The sequence below is a fragment of the Ammospiza caudacuta genome, chromosome 10, assembly GCF_027887145.1.
Source record: "Ammospiza caudacuta isolate bAmmCau1 chromosome 10, bAmmCau1.pri, whole genome shotgun sequence".
NCBI classification, from domain to species: domain Eukaryota; kingdom Metazoa; phylum Chordata; class Aves; order Passeriformes; family Passerellidae; genus Ammospiza; species Ammospiza caudacuta.
The window spans coordinates 14,655,260-14,667,201 of record NC_080602.1 but is presented as its reverse complement, the minus strand read 5'-3'; the positions used below and the strand labels follow the sequence as shown (position 1 = coordinate 14,667,201).

The 11,942-nt window shown below is 39.2% G+C and overlaps 1 protein-coding gene across 1 annotated transcript in view; it reads right to left on the bottom strand.

The window, feature by feature from the left end:
• Positions 1 to 381: 381 nt before the first annotated feature.
• The window catches only part of ALDH1A2 (aldehyde dehydrogenase 1 family member A2), a 52,385-nt gene continuing 40,824 nt past the window's right edge, over positions 382 to 11,942 (bottom strand). Inside the window, exons 8-13 of the mRNA XM_058811035.1 lie at positions 10,052 to 10,154; positions 7,382 to 7,566; positions 6,497 to 6,661; positions 5,920 to 6,077; positions 5,067 to 5,141; positions 382 to 2,484 (exon numbers count right to left, since the gene is read on the bottom strand). Coding sequence (XP_058667018.1) covers positions 2,412 to 2,484; positions 5,067 to 5,141; positions 5,920 to 6,077; positions 6,497 to 6,661; positions 7,382 to 7,566; positions 10,052 to 10,154 — 759 coding nt within the window. The 3' untranslated portion in view covers positions 382 to 2,411. The remainder of the gene's footprint in view (positions 2,485 to 5,066; positions 5,142 to 5,919; positions 6,078 to 6,496; positions 6,662 to 7,381; positions 7,567 to 10,051; positions 10,155 to 11,942) is intronic.

Genomic DNA, 11,942 nt, shown 5'->3' with positions numbered 1-11,942 from the left:
ACTGGTTTTGATGACTTCAGACCTGCCCCAATAGCTAAACTTTATGACAATAAGGGTGAGGATGAACTTTGACTATGACCTAGATCTGCAATTCACAAGTGTTTTCATACAGCTGCAATAATATTCCAGAAAATGTAATTGGCCTTTTACTTCATTCACTTTTGCAAATGAAAATAAAGCTACTGTGAGAGCAGATCTTTTGCTAAGAAAATATTTTTTTTAATATTTTTATAGCTCTGTCAACAATAAAGGAGTCTCACAGTCTAAAGTCTTTCTCTAAACCTTTTTAATGGAAAAAACTTCATAGAAAATATCCTTTTACTTTTTTAATAACATATAACTATATACATGATTAAAAACTGTAACAAAAAGCTGCAGGGACTGGAAAAATGTTTTGTTGGATCCATGCAGATGGTACATCTAAAAAAGGATTTCACAAATCCATGTACATCAAATGGAGCTGCAGTGACAAGGTTGAAAAAAATGGCAACTCTATATTATTTACCTGAATGTATTGGGAATAAAGCACAGACATACAAAATACATGAAAAGAATACAAAAGAGTACATGGTGTAAATGCTGTAAGCACAGGAAGTTTCTTTTTTAAGCAAATAGGAGAAAAGAAGTAAAATCTCCTCTTTCACATTTTATATTGCAGTTTAAAAGATAACTAATCTCTTGCTTGCTGTATTTTGTTTTTCTTCACTCTGACATACACTACAGTAGAAGTATATGGCATTTGAATTCAACAACTCAGGAATACTTTGATTGATCTCCATGTCTGTGAATGTACTATCAGCTCTCAATAACGACATGTAGACATATTGCTTAAAAACACATACACAGTTTGACATGAGTTACAAAATACTGAGGGCCACCACACTACAAAGTGCTGGAGACTCTTGTCCTGATCCAGCAGTATGTTGAAGGACACATACAACTGCAAATCTAAGAGGGATTCCTCAGAGACTAAAGGAAGTTAAGAACATGCAGAAGTTAGTTTCTGATCAGGGCTGGAGTTTGAACAGTTCATAGCATAGGAAAACTTACACCTGAGGCTGTAATTCTGTCCTTACACCTCAGATCATGTAGCTACACTGTGTGGATCATGTACTTTTAAAATAGATTTTCTTAATTCCAAGTTAAAACATAAATGAAATCTCTTTAAAAGAATCTGGGGAATTGATGAGCTCTGCAGCTGAGAAAAAACAGAGATAGTTTAGTTTGTCAGTGATAGATTTGAAGAGATTCTGTAGGCAACAGGTAATAATGTGACAGGCTGTAAATACCTCAATTCTGAAAGAATTATTTGTTTATATTTTTGTCCTGGATCCAAAAAACCCAAATAATTGAAAGCTCAGTACCAGCCAGTAACATCACCTGAGGTGCACAAGCATGGTGAGGATGGCAAGACATAATTTAGTAAAAGCTGTAACAAGTATTTAATGACTCCCAGTGTAATCACAGGCAGTTTAATAGCAGACAAATAAATGGAGCCTGTGAGTGCATATATTTGTTTAAAAAAGAAAAAAGGTGAAAGCAACAACAGTAACAACAACAACAACAACAACAACAAAACTAGACAAGCAGTGAAAGCTAAAATATCCTGTGAAGCCTTGGAATCTGTTCCTGTTCTCGTTAACGCCCACCCACCCTGTCTGGCCTTGCTCTTTTGGCAGGCAGGTAAAACCCTTCAAGTTCCTGTAAGTGAAGGAGGACTTTTTCCTTATAGCAAGACATAAAGTAATTACAAAAATAAGCTTTGAAATCCAAATTGCTGTGAGCCATGAAAGCCAAATCTCACTGATAAGTTTTTGGCTTTCATTGGCCATGCAGCAGATTGATTCCCTCCCCACTCTGACCTCTTTCTGTGGGCGTGCTAATTGGAAAGTTGCCACTACACCAGGTTTGAGGCCATTACCATTCAGAGTCTTTTATTTTTTAAGAACATCAATGACACTTGTTTGTGTTGTTCATTGCTAGTGTTCTGGGTAAAATCTGGGTTGTAGAGCCCTGATTGAAACTACAATGTCAGTACAAGGCAGGTCTGTTTGAGAAGGCAACCTGAAAGCAGTAAGACTTATTTTGTTTATTTAAGGAAGAGATAAATGTGTGTGCATGCATTTGCATTTAACAGTTTTATAGCTGGAACCATTATTAAATGATGCCCAGTAGCAATTTTATCTCATTAAGATCTGTTTTATAAAGATGTAACAATTCTCAGGAGAGTTTTATGAAAACATGCAAAGTTGGTTTGCATTACGTACTCAGTTATGTGCCCAGTATATATGTTGCAACTTAATTTCTTAAATATATATTGTGTAACACTTTTATTCCTGAGTGCTGGTCTCCGTAAGGAATAGAGAAGGTGGCATAATGTGCTCTTCTGCACAACACGGTCCTCTGTAGTTTTAGGAGTTCTTCTGAGGGATCTTTATTGTCACAGTTTTAACTTCAGAATATTCTCTCAATCCACATTCGCCCCTGAAGAAGAAATTGCAGCATCAGTTTATACCAGGTACTATTTAGCAAGAAAAAAATCTGTGATGAATTCTAAGGCAAATATTTTTCAAAAGTCAAAAGCTACACTTGCTGAATAGGAAGATGGGTTATGCCAGACATTCAGAGCACAAGAGTCAGTGTGTGCTCAGTTAAAGGGCTCGATTGTCCCCACAGCCCAATACAGGCAGCAAAGCCATCCTGTTCCATGGCCACTCTGGGCCTGCTGGGGTTGCACTTTGGGGGCAGAGTGAGAGCAAAGGTTGGGTCTGTGAAGAGGAAGGAACCCATGGGTCAGATCTGCACGGTGCTGTCCCTTGATTGTGTAGGTGTGAGGGAGGGGGAACAAAATGCTTTTTAAGAAGAAATATTACGTATTCTCTTTCCTCCCTCAGTCCAGGAGAAAAGAAGATAAGAGATTTACAACTCCAAGCTGTTCTGCTTGCACTTGTTTTTCAGAATGCAGGTGTGCAGTGCTATGTCTCAGAGCTATCCATACAATAACAATTCCTATGACATTAAAGGAGAATTCTGAAGTATAATGGCACTTCCTTCCCTTGAAGGCATTTGGACAGAGGCCAGAATTTTGGGGATAAATATAAAATAATATAATATGTGATATAAAATGGCCACATGTGGCTATCTGGGGTGAACCACCCAATTTTTAGTTACAGGATTTAAATTTTACATCTCCCAGGTAAGAAGCTTTAAAGAAACATGAATGAAAAAAACCTCAAACCCCATGTCTTCTGGACCTCTTCAAGGATACAAGAATATTTTAAGTAGTCTTAATGCAACCAGAAATCACCTGTATTGTGTCCTCTACCAGGATACAGACACCCTGCTACCTTTTTTAGGAATGTAAAATGAGCATAACAGTTCCCAACTTTGTCTTGATTTTTTGCCCATGTGTGATGATAACCTGTGAATTTAAATGCAGGACCAGAACAAGTCCCAGATAATGCAGTGCTGGCACAGGCAGCACAGTGGCCCAGTTATGATCTGCCTGTAACATGGTGTCACCTTAGCAATGACACACTTATGTATAGACACTTTTTTCTGTAATTGCCCAACTCAACATTATTTATGCTGTAAAATGTATGCCTTAAAAACAAGAATGTAGGAAACTGGCATTTTAATAAAAAGTATGCAGGTATTAATGCAGGGTGGAGGAGGTGAATTAGAAGGTGATATCTGATCAAAGAGGTTCTGAAAGGAGTGGAATAATTACTCAAAGGTAGGTTTTCAGGCATCTTTGCAAGATGGAGATTATTGCCATTCCAAACATTTATTGTTTATGATGAATACTTCCAATGCTGTAGTGGGAATCAAGTGTGCCATTACCACAGATTTTTCCATGAGAGCTGGGGTGCTGCCTGGGTTTCCCCTTTTTCAAGAGCTCTGCAACATTGATATGTGAATATTTTGCTTGCAGTTGAACCTCCCTGGAGGCAGTGGGGTCACCCCTGGGTGTCAGGTTACTCATGTGCTCTATCAAGCTTAGTAGTTTTAGAATATTTTCACAATGATAAGAGTTAGATGACCTGACATATTTATGCCAGTGTGAGATCACCTCATAACTCATGAATGTGAATAGTATGAATGTGTTATTCAAAGTACTCCCTAACGAGGGAAAATACTTCAGACTTCATAAAGCTTATTTTATAGATCAAGTTGTATACTTCAACATATTTAAAGTTTTAAAGAGTTTGACCTTACTTTAGTTTTACTGCTGAGTTTGCCATTAGCCATAAGCTATTTTGAAAACTTAGGTGAGACATATCTGGTACACATACCTCCTGCACAGAAATTAATTGAATCCCTGGTATGTAACCAATCTGGGGCTGATGCAATTGCTAAACTTCCTTGTGATTGTAATGAGAATGAGAAACTGGTAAGACTTTAAATTAGGTACACGGGACAATATTTGAGTATACATCTCCATTTCAAAATATTTGGCACTTAGTGCTAAATGGAATGACAGAAAGCTTTATAATGGCAAGTAGATTTTTTCGAAGAGGTGTAAACACATTTGTTTCCTTCTCTTTGCCTGATTTCATTGTTTAAAAATCTGCAAGCTGATAGCTTTTTTATAAAATTCAAATGCATCTGTATTAATAAATACAGTGAAAACTGAAGAAAGAAAAGGAAAAACTACCAAAAGAGGCACAATACATGTCAAAACAACTCTGAAACAAGTACACCAAAACAGTCAACAAGCACTCAGCAGCAGCAGAGTCTTTCTGAACAGTGATGCTTAATATGGCTTAAAAAACCTTCCAGAAAACACAGGTTACAAGTTCAGAAAATTTTCAGTTTCTTTAGGATAAGAAGAGAATTCCAATAAATTAGTTTGCAATGTTGATTAAAAAAACTTTAAAAAGGTGGTCTTAGAATACAAATCAGTTGCATTTAGAACCAGTAATGATGATTAAAGGTCACCTTATATTATGCCCTGATTCTCAGGCTGGAATATTACTGGATCTTAATTTGCATGGAAGCATTCACTAATGTTTATGAAGTTGTAGAGTTGGAAACAATTTAGAAAACAGCAGTGGAATACTTACATCTCTCTCCCATTGCCAGACATTTTGAATCCTCCAAAAGGACTCTGGGCATTTAAGGCATTGTAGCAATTTATCCTGTAACAGGAAGAGGCATTAAGTCCAGCTGCACTGCCAGAAAGACCTTTGGGTAACTCAGAGAGAGGCTGAAACTTGTGGAGCTAAGGACACTCTATACCTCTTAGTAATAACAAACTTGTTTCGTGTTGAAAAGAAATGAGGGATTTATGCTACAAAAACAACGATCTGCTTCTCAGTCCTCAGGAGAATTGGATTTGACCTGTGAAGGCAGGAGGAGAGCACCATACCCTTGGACACATCTTCAGTAATGAACTGTTAATCTGCTGCCAAACCTCAGTGCCAGTTTATAACAAAGAGCTGTTAGATTTGACTTTGCTCTTTTTCTCCCTAATTTCTTGCAGATCTTTACTCAGATTTGACATATTAGTTTGCAAGCTACTAAACTCTAGAGTTGGCATCCCCATTCCTAAAGATCACAGAGGAGGTGTCCCCTCAGCTCCTTAATGTTGTAGAAAGCACAATCCTCTGTGCCTTTAGTAAGCCCTGCCAGGTGTCCTGTGCTCCCCAGGTTTAGGGGATGGTTTACCCTGCTTGTTCTCAGCAAGGCTGCTCAGCAGTGGCTGCCCTGCTCGGGGAAGCAAGGTGCTCTCCAGCTCCAGCAGCATTCCCCAGCACTGAGCAGCCACAGAACCCCCACTGCTGGCCATGGCTTGGCCAGAGATCCACCCTAGGATGGGCTGCAGGAATATTCTTAACAAAGGGTGCAAAACTGAAGGGAAATGATGATAGTGAGTCAAACTCTTGTATCTTCAAGAGTGGGATAACTTCTGCTTACCAGACTGTCCCAGCCTGCATTGCTGAAGAGACTGTCAGGGCCTTGTTTATGTCGTTTGTAAAGACAGCAGCTACCAGCCCAAAATCAGAATTGTTGGCTCTCTCTATAACTTCATCCATGGTTTTAAATCTCAGTATTTCTTGAACAGGCCCAAAAATCTGCAACAAAGATTAATAATTAATAAACTACCCCCCTCAGAGATGTTTTATTCTTATTTTGTTCTGCTTTCTTAGTTATCTTCTCTCTCCTATTGTACTCTTTAAATTTCCCACAGCAAAATTTGGTGATAATATCTGTCTGTAAAACTGCATGAATTTTCCAAAGCAGGTGCCTCAGGGGAACTTGTCCATTCTACCCATATCTCCTCTTTGATATCTGAGACCTTACAGTCAGTGACAAAAATGGAGCTTCCTTACCCAGCTTATGTCACTTGCTGTGTGCATAAGGAGTTCTGAAAAGATTTATTTTTTTTAATATGGTCATAATTTTCTGAAGGTTTTGTCTTAGGAATTAAACAAAAGGAAAAAAAGTAATATTTAGGACATTTTAAAAAGATCTTGCCCACACATGTGAATACCTCCTCCTTGGCAATCCGCATGTCATCTGTTACATTGGAAAACACTGTAGGTTCAATGAAGAATCCCTTTCTTCCCAGCCCCTTTCCCCCACATTCAAGTTTTGCTCCTTCAGTGATGCCACTTTGAATCAGTTCCAAGATCTTGTTGTATTGTTTTTTATCAATCTGAAAGAGAAAAAAAGCTGTTTGATGTGCAGACCATGTACTTGACAACCAAGTCCAAATAGGTGTTTTTAGACAAGTCATGTTCCAGTGAATCTGTTCCTGCTTCCATTCACAGCTCTTTGAGCTGCAGATGCCAAAGATCTGCAAGCAGGTGCTGACTGCGACCTCAGACTTCTGAAGATGTGTCACCTTGTGTTTGTGGCTTAACCCATGCTCCTGCTAAACAATCTAGTTTACAACCACAAAATAAGCAGATCATTAGGTTTTGCCCCAGGTTAACTTCCTGAAAATGTTATAAGCCCAGCTGATTATCAGTGGCAGTAACATTTTCTAAAGATTTATTTCTGATTATGCCCATCTTCTGCTTAGAATTTCTGGATTTCCAAGCACAGTTACTGTTGTAGACAGTTAAGTGGTCACAGAGACTTTTGAGAGCTTCTCACAGTTTACAGCTGTATTTTGGGGGCTGAAGATCCAGATCTTGCTCTTAAAACTGGAAGGCAAACATTGATATTTAAACTGAGATTTTTTTTATTTAACAAGAAACACCTCAGAGCTGCACAGCTTATTTACTACTTTAGAATTTTAATCTTGAAAGCATGTATTGTATCAGCTACCCTGGACTTCGAGTGAGTGTTCACTGACTGAGCTCTGCCTTAGTGGAGTTTAAATACTTCCAGGCACCTCCTGAGCTGTAGAGCCAATGCCCTAATCCTTTACCTGTGGACCTTGTTCTGTAGTTGGGTCAAAAGGACTCCCCACAACTCTCCTCTTTGCACGTTCTACACTTCTTCTGACAAACTCTTCATAGATTGATTCTTCCACATAAATCCGTGAGCCTGCAGTGCAGCATTGACCTTGATTGAAGAAGACTCCTTGGTGAGCTTGTTCCACAGCATAGTCCACTGAAAAACAAGACAGCACATGTTGCACTGGAACACTGGGCAAATCTGCCTTTGCACCAGTGCTGTGTGTATTACACAGTGCCACATTCCCAAAACTTCACTAGGAGCATTTATTTGGTTAAATAAAACTAAATCAAGATATCCAGTAGTTGTGTCAGGTCAGAAATGAGGATGATTCCCACTGGAAATGCTAAGACAGGGCCTTAGCAGTCAGTAGGAGTATGGTATGCAAGAACAACTACACCAATGTCTTTTATCCAGCAACATATCATTTACCAAGTAAAACACCTAAGGGAACCTCAGAAGCAGGATGTGCCCCACATAAATACATCTGACTGGGTCACTATATGAGAATATAATTTGTCTGTGATCCCAGGTTGGCAATGGGTTATTAATACTTCATGGGGGAGAGTTACAGCAAAACAAAACAAATACATGGGTAAATTTGACTTTGATAATGGCAAGACCTGTCCTTCCCAAAAAGCCAGATTCTTTTTCTGCAACATAGAAATTTCCTTTTGGCCCATGCAGATGACTGGGTAAGGCCTTAAAATTACCGGTCTGTTAAAGAACAATCAACCCTTGATTTCTACTCTAACTTCCTTGGAGGTACAACTGACACATTCTGTCCAAACAGGAGGGAGGATCTGGTCTTATTTAGACATTAAAGGCCACATTCTTATTTTGGGTGTAATAACTGACTAGACAAGAATAATGAATTAATCCCTAAGCAGTGTTGCCCCACAGCACTGTATTATCTCTGTTACCAGTTGTAGCACTGTGGAACATTGCTTAAGTATAATCTTTTATGGACTAAACAAAGCAACAGTGCTTTAGTTTCAGCACATTCTAGACAACTCTGTCTAACAGAAATGTCTTTTTATGCCCTCAGTGTGGTCTTAAGAAAAATTAAATGGGGTGTTCCTTGGACCACATTTAAATTTTCCCTGGCAGCTCCATGGAGATTGAAAGCACCAGTGGATAGCTGTGATTAACTAATGTTTCTTCTCTATTGTTAACAGTTTTTCACCATGAGGGGCTCTAACCATTCTTCTCTGTTTTTTTGGTGCTCTAAACCTTTAACACCTTTATCATGCTTTCTGCTAACTTTTGGCACACAGTGTTCCTCAAGCAGAACAAACAACTCCTTTGGAATGGTGAGCCAGTTGCTGTTTTTAAATAATCAGAGCTTTGAAGTTTAAATGTTAGGCCAAGTACTGGAGGTTGTAATTGTGGGAAGACCAGAGAGCAGCTGTCATGGAAGGTCATAACACAGACCTGCCCCTGGCACAGGTCACTCCACTGGAAATGTTCAGGTGTTCAAGTGTGAGTTAGCAGGTGAGGGATGTTTGAGGTGTGGTGATGTCTGGTGGGAGGAGGAAATGAGTAAGTGGGGTAGAAGGCTGGAATATCTGTGTCTGGCTTCAGCTGACAAGAGCTTTTATAGTTTACCAGATGACTGGCTGAAATTTTAATCCTTGACTTGGCAAAGCATTTCTTTGTAGAAAAGCTGATGGAAGTTGTCAAGCTTTCCCTAGTTTTTCAGATATTGATATGTTTTGAAAATGGATACAGGATTGTAACCATCTCTTGTAATTGCTGCTATTCAAAATCATTCTTCACTATTCACTTCCCCCTTTTAAATGAGATGACCAAATCCTTATGTGTCTATTTACTGGGGTTGCAAAGTTCTCAGAAAGGGCATTGAGTACGGTGTGCCTGCAGCCAGCCTGAAACCAGAGCTCAGAGCAAGGTGTGAACCATCTCATTCATCTTAAGGGGTGTTAACTTCAAAACCTCCTGCTGACAATTTAGATATCAACATTGTAACTATTTCATTGCTGATCATTTAAGCAGAAACTTCCAGTTTGTGTTTATATCCTAAGCTAAACAGCTGTCCTGTGCCTTCTCAGGTGCCAGAAATCTCAGCTGCACAACATCAGACATCTGCCAAAATTTTCAGCTCCCTGCAGACAGTGGCAGTGAGGATATTTCAATACACAATTCTTTAGTAGTAAAAATTTTAAAAATGGAATAATCTCCCTTTACGCCTACTTAACAAAGGAACACTGCACTGACTAGATTAACAAGTCAAGTGTACATAAAAATTGTCCTTTTTATAATTACTTTGAACCAAAAAAATCACAGAATTTCCAGATTTAAAGCACTAAATCACCTTGCTGCAGAGCATAAGATGGCAAATGTGTGTGGGACTGACTGTGAAAAACACCATGTCTATATGCTTGGTTTTAACTCTTTTTCTGCTCTCTTGTTGACTATGAGAATCTGTGGGTCCAAAAGTTGTATTTTATAAAAGATAGCACATCTTAGATTGCTTCTGTAAGAATGAAAGGTGCCATTAGATACAGCTGTACTGCTTCACTTCACTTTATATGAAAGATGCGCCCTAAAAATAGTTTCTAAAAAAAGGAAAAAGACATCATGCAAACATGTTTTTAGCAAAAATATGGAAGTGCTGACTTACAATCAGCATCTGCGAAAATAATGTTTGGGCTTTTCCCACCCAGCTCCAGTGTAACTCTCTTCAAATTACTCCTTCCAGCTGCTTCTTGGATCAGCTTCCCAACCTGAAAGGAAATGGAGACACATTTTACAGGGAATGTAGTCATACAGTTCATTTTAACAGCCAGGGCTGGCTATCAGTAGAGCAGAGCTTTAAATAATCCAGCAGGTTCTTCGTTCCAAACATATTCTCATCAGTAGTGGACAGCTTTCCTTTTTTCCTTTTTTTTTTCCTAGAAATTGAGAGAGGATAAGGCACAGCACTAAGTTTGTGTACCATTCACCCCTATGCAGCTATGCTAAAATGGCTTGGGGCTTTCTTTGAGGGCATTTTAGGAGGGCTGAATTAGAAATTTGAAATGGATCTGACTACAATTACTTCCACCCAAACCACTGACATGCTCACAAGGCTTAATACATCAAATTCTGATGAAATCATCTTCCTCCTTTGCAGGATTAACAGCATAGAGCAGAATACCAAGTAGGCAAGAAGTTACAAAAGCACCATCCCAGACCTGACCCACAGCTGCACCACAGATATTCCTAATATGGGTTGAGGAGGTCAAAATCACCTCCAAAATGTCTTTTTAGATTGTGGGGTCAAAATCACCTCCAAAATGTCTTTGTAGATTGTGGGGTCAGCTGGAGCAGCCACAAATTGCAGATCTCACCAATGAACATGAGCATAGATTAAATGGAGTAGCAATCTGACAGTTATGCTTCCACATCAGTACAGTTGGAGGGGTAGCTGTGCTCCCTGGAAATTCTCCTCTCCCTGGATCAACAAATCCAAACTAGATCAGCTTTCGTATGGCTGTAGTGTAACTGTGACCGCTTTGCAGCTCAGGAAGAAATCACAGATTTAGGCTCCTACATGGTAAAAATAGGACTAAAAATACCTATTGAATATTGAGGAGCCTAAGAACCTTGGTAAGTGCTTTATTTTAACTGGGACATGTTTTCATGTCACACAGAAAGGGAGAGGTGAAGTGAGATGGGAGTGAGTCCAGAGCTGGGCTTTTTTCTCCATGGAGTACTCTGGTCTCTCTGTTTTCTATTTCTAAGGTTATATGAGTGAGATCCCTGCAGCAAGGGGTTAATGGATGAGGAGCTGAACCTCTTAGAGAATTGAAGGCAGTCTGCTAGAGAAAGTTATGTCAGCACTGGAGTAATCAGAAAGCAAATGAAACAGAAACCAGGGCCCCCAAAGGAAAAAAAAAAAAAGAAACAAAGGAAAAACTTCACAGGCTAATGAAGGAATTGTGAACCACTTCATGAACCTTTGTGATTAACTGTTTATCTGGTGATACCACAGTTGAGTGTGACTGAGGTTTTTTCTTTTTTAAAAAAAAGAAAAAGCTTTTTTTCTTTACCCCTGTATTGATGGAATGGAGTGTTGACATTATCATGAAATTCCTTGCATATCCCCTTAATTGGAGCTGATTTTATTGCTATGTTTGACTGACAGCCAGAAGTGAACCTGAAAAAAAAGGATCCTTTTTGCCTTCCACCCCCACCACATACATGGAGCACGTCATCTGGAAATTCCAGCCTCTCAAACTGTGCTGAAAATGTACCCTGGAAACCAGAGTTCTGTGTTTATAGCCCGTGCCAGCCAATGCCATTCACACCCTCACTGCCTTGAACCTCCCTCTCTCACAGGACAACAGCCAGGTATTTCTCAAAAATTCACAAAGAGCAGGACAGACCAAGATAGCCAGAGCAATGTGTCCAGTCCTCATCTCCCTGCTTTCTGTTCTACTCTAATGTCAAAATGCTTTTGTACATGTAAAGACCTTGAAAGGATTCCGTGCTAACAAGTAACTGACAATTATGCAAGTCCAAGCATAGTA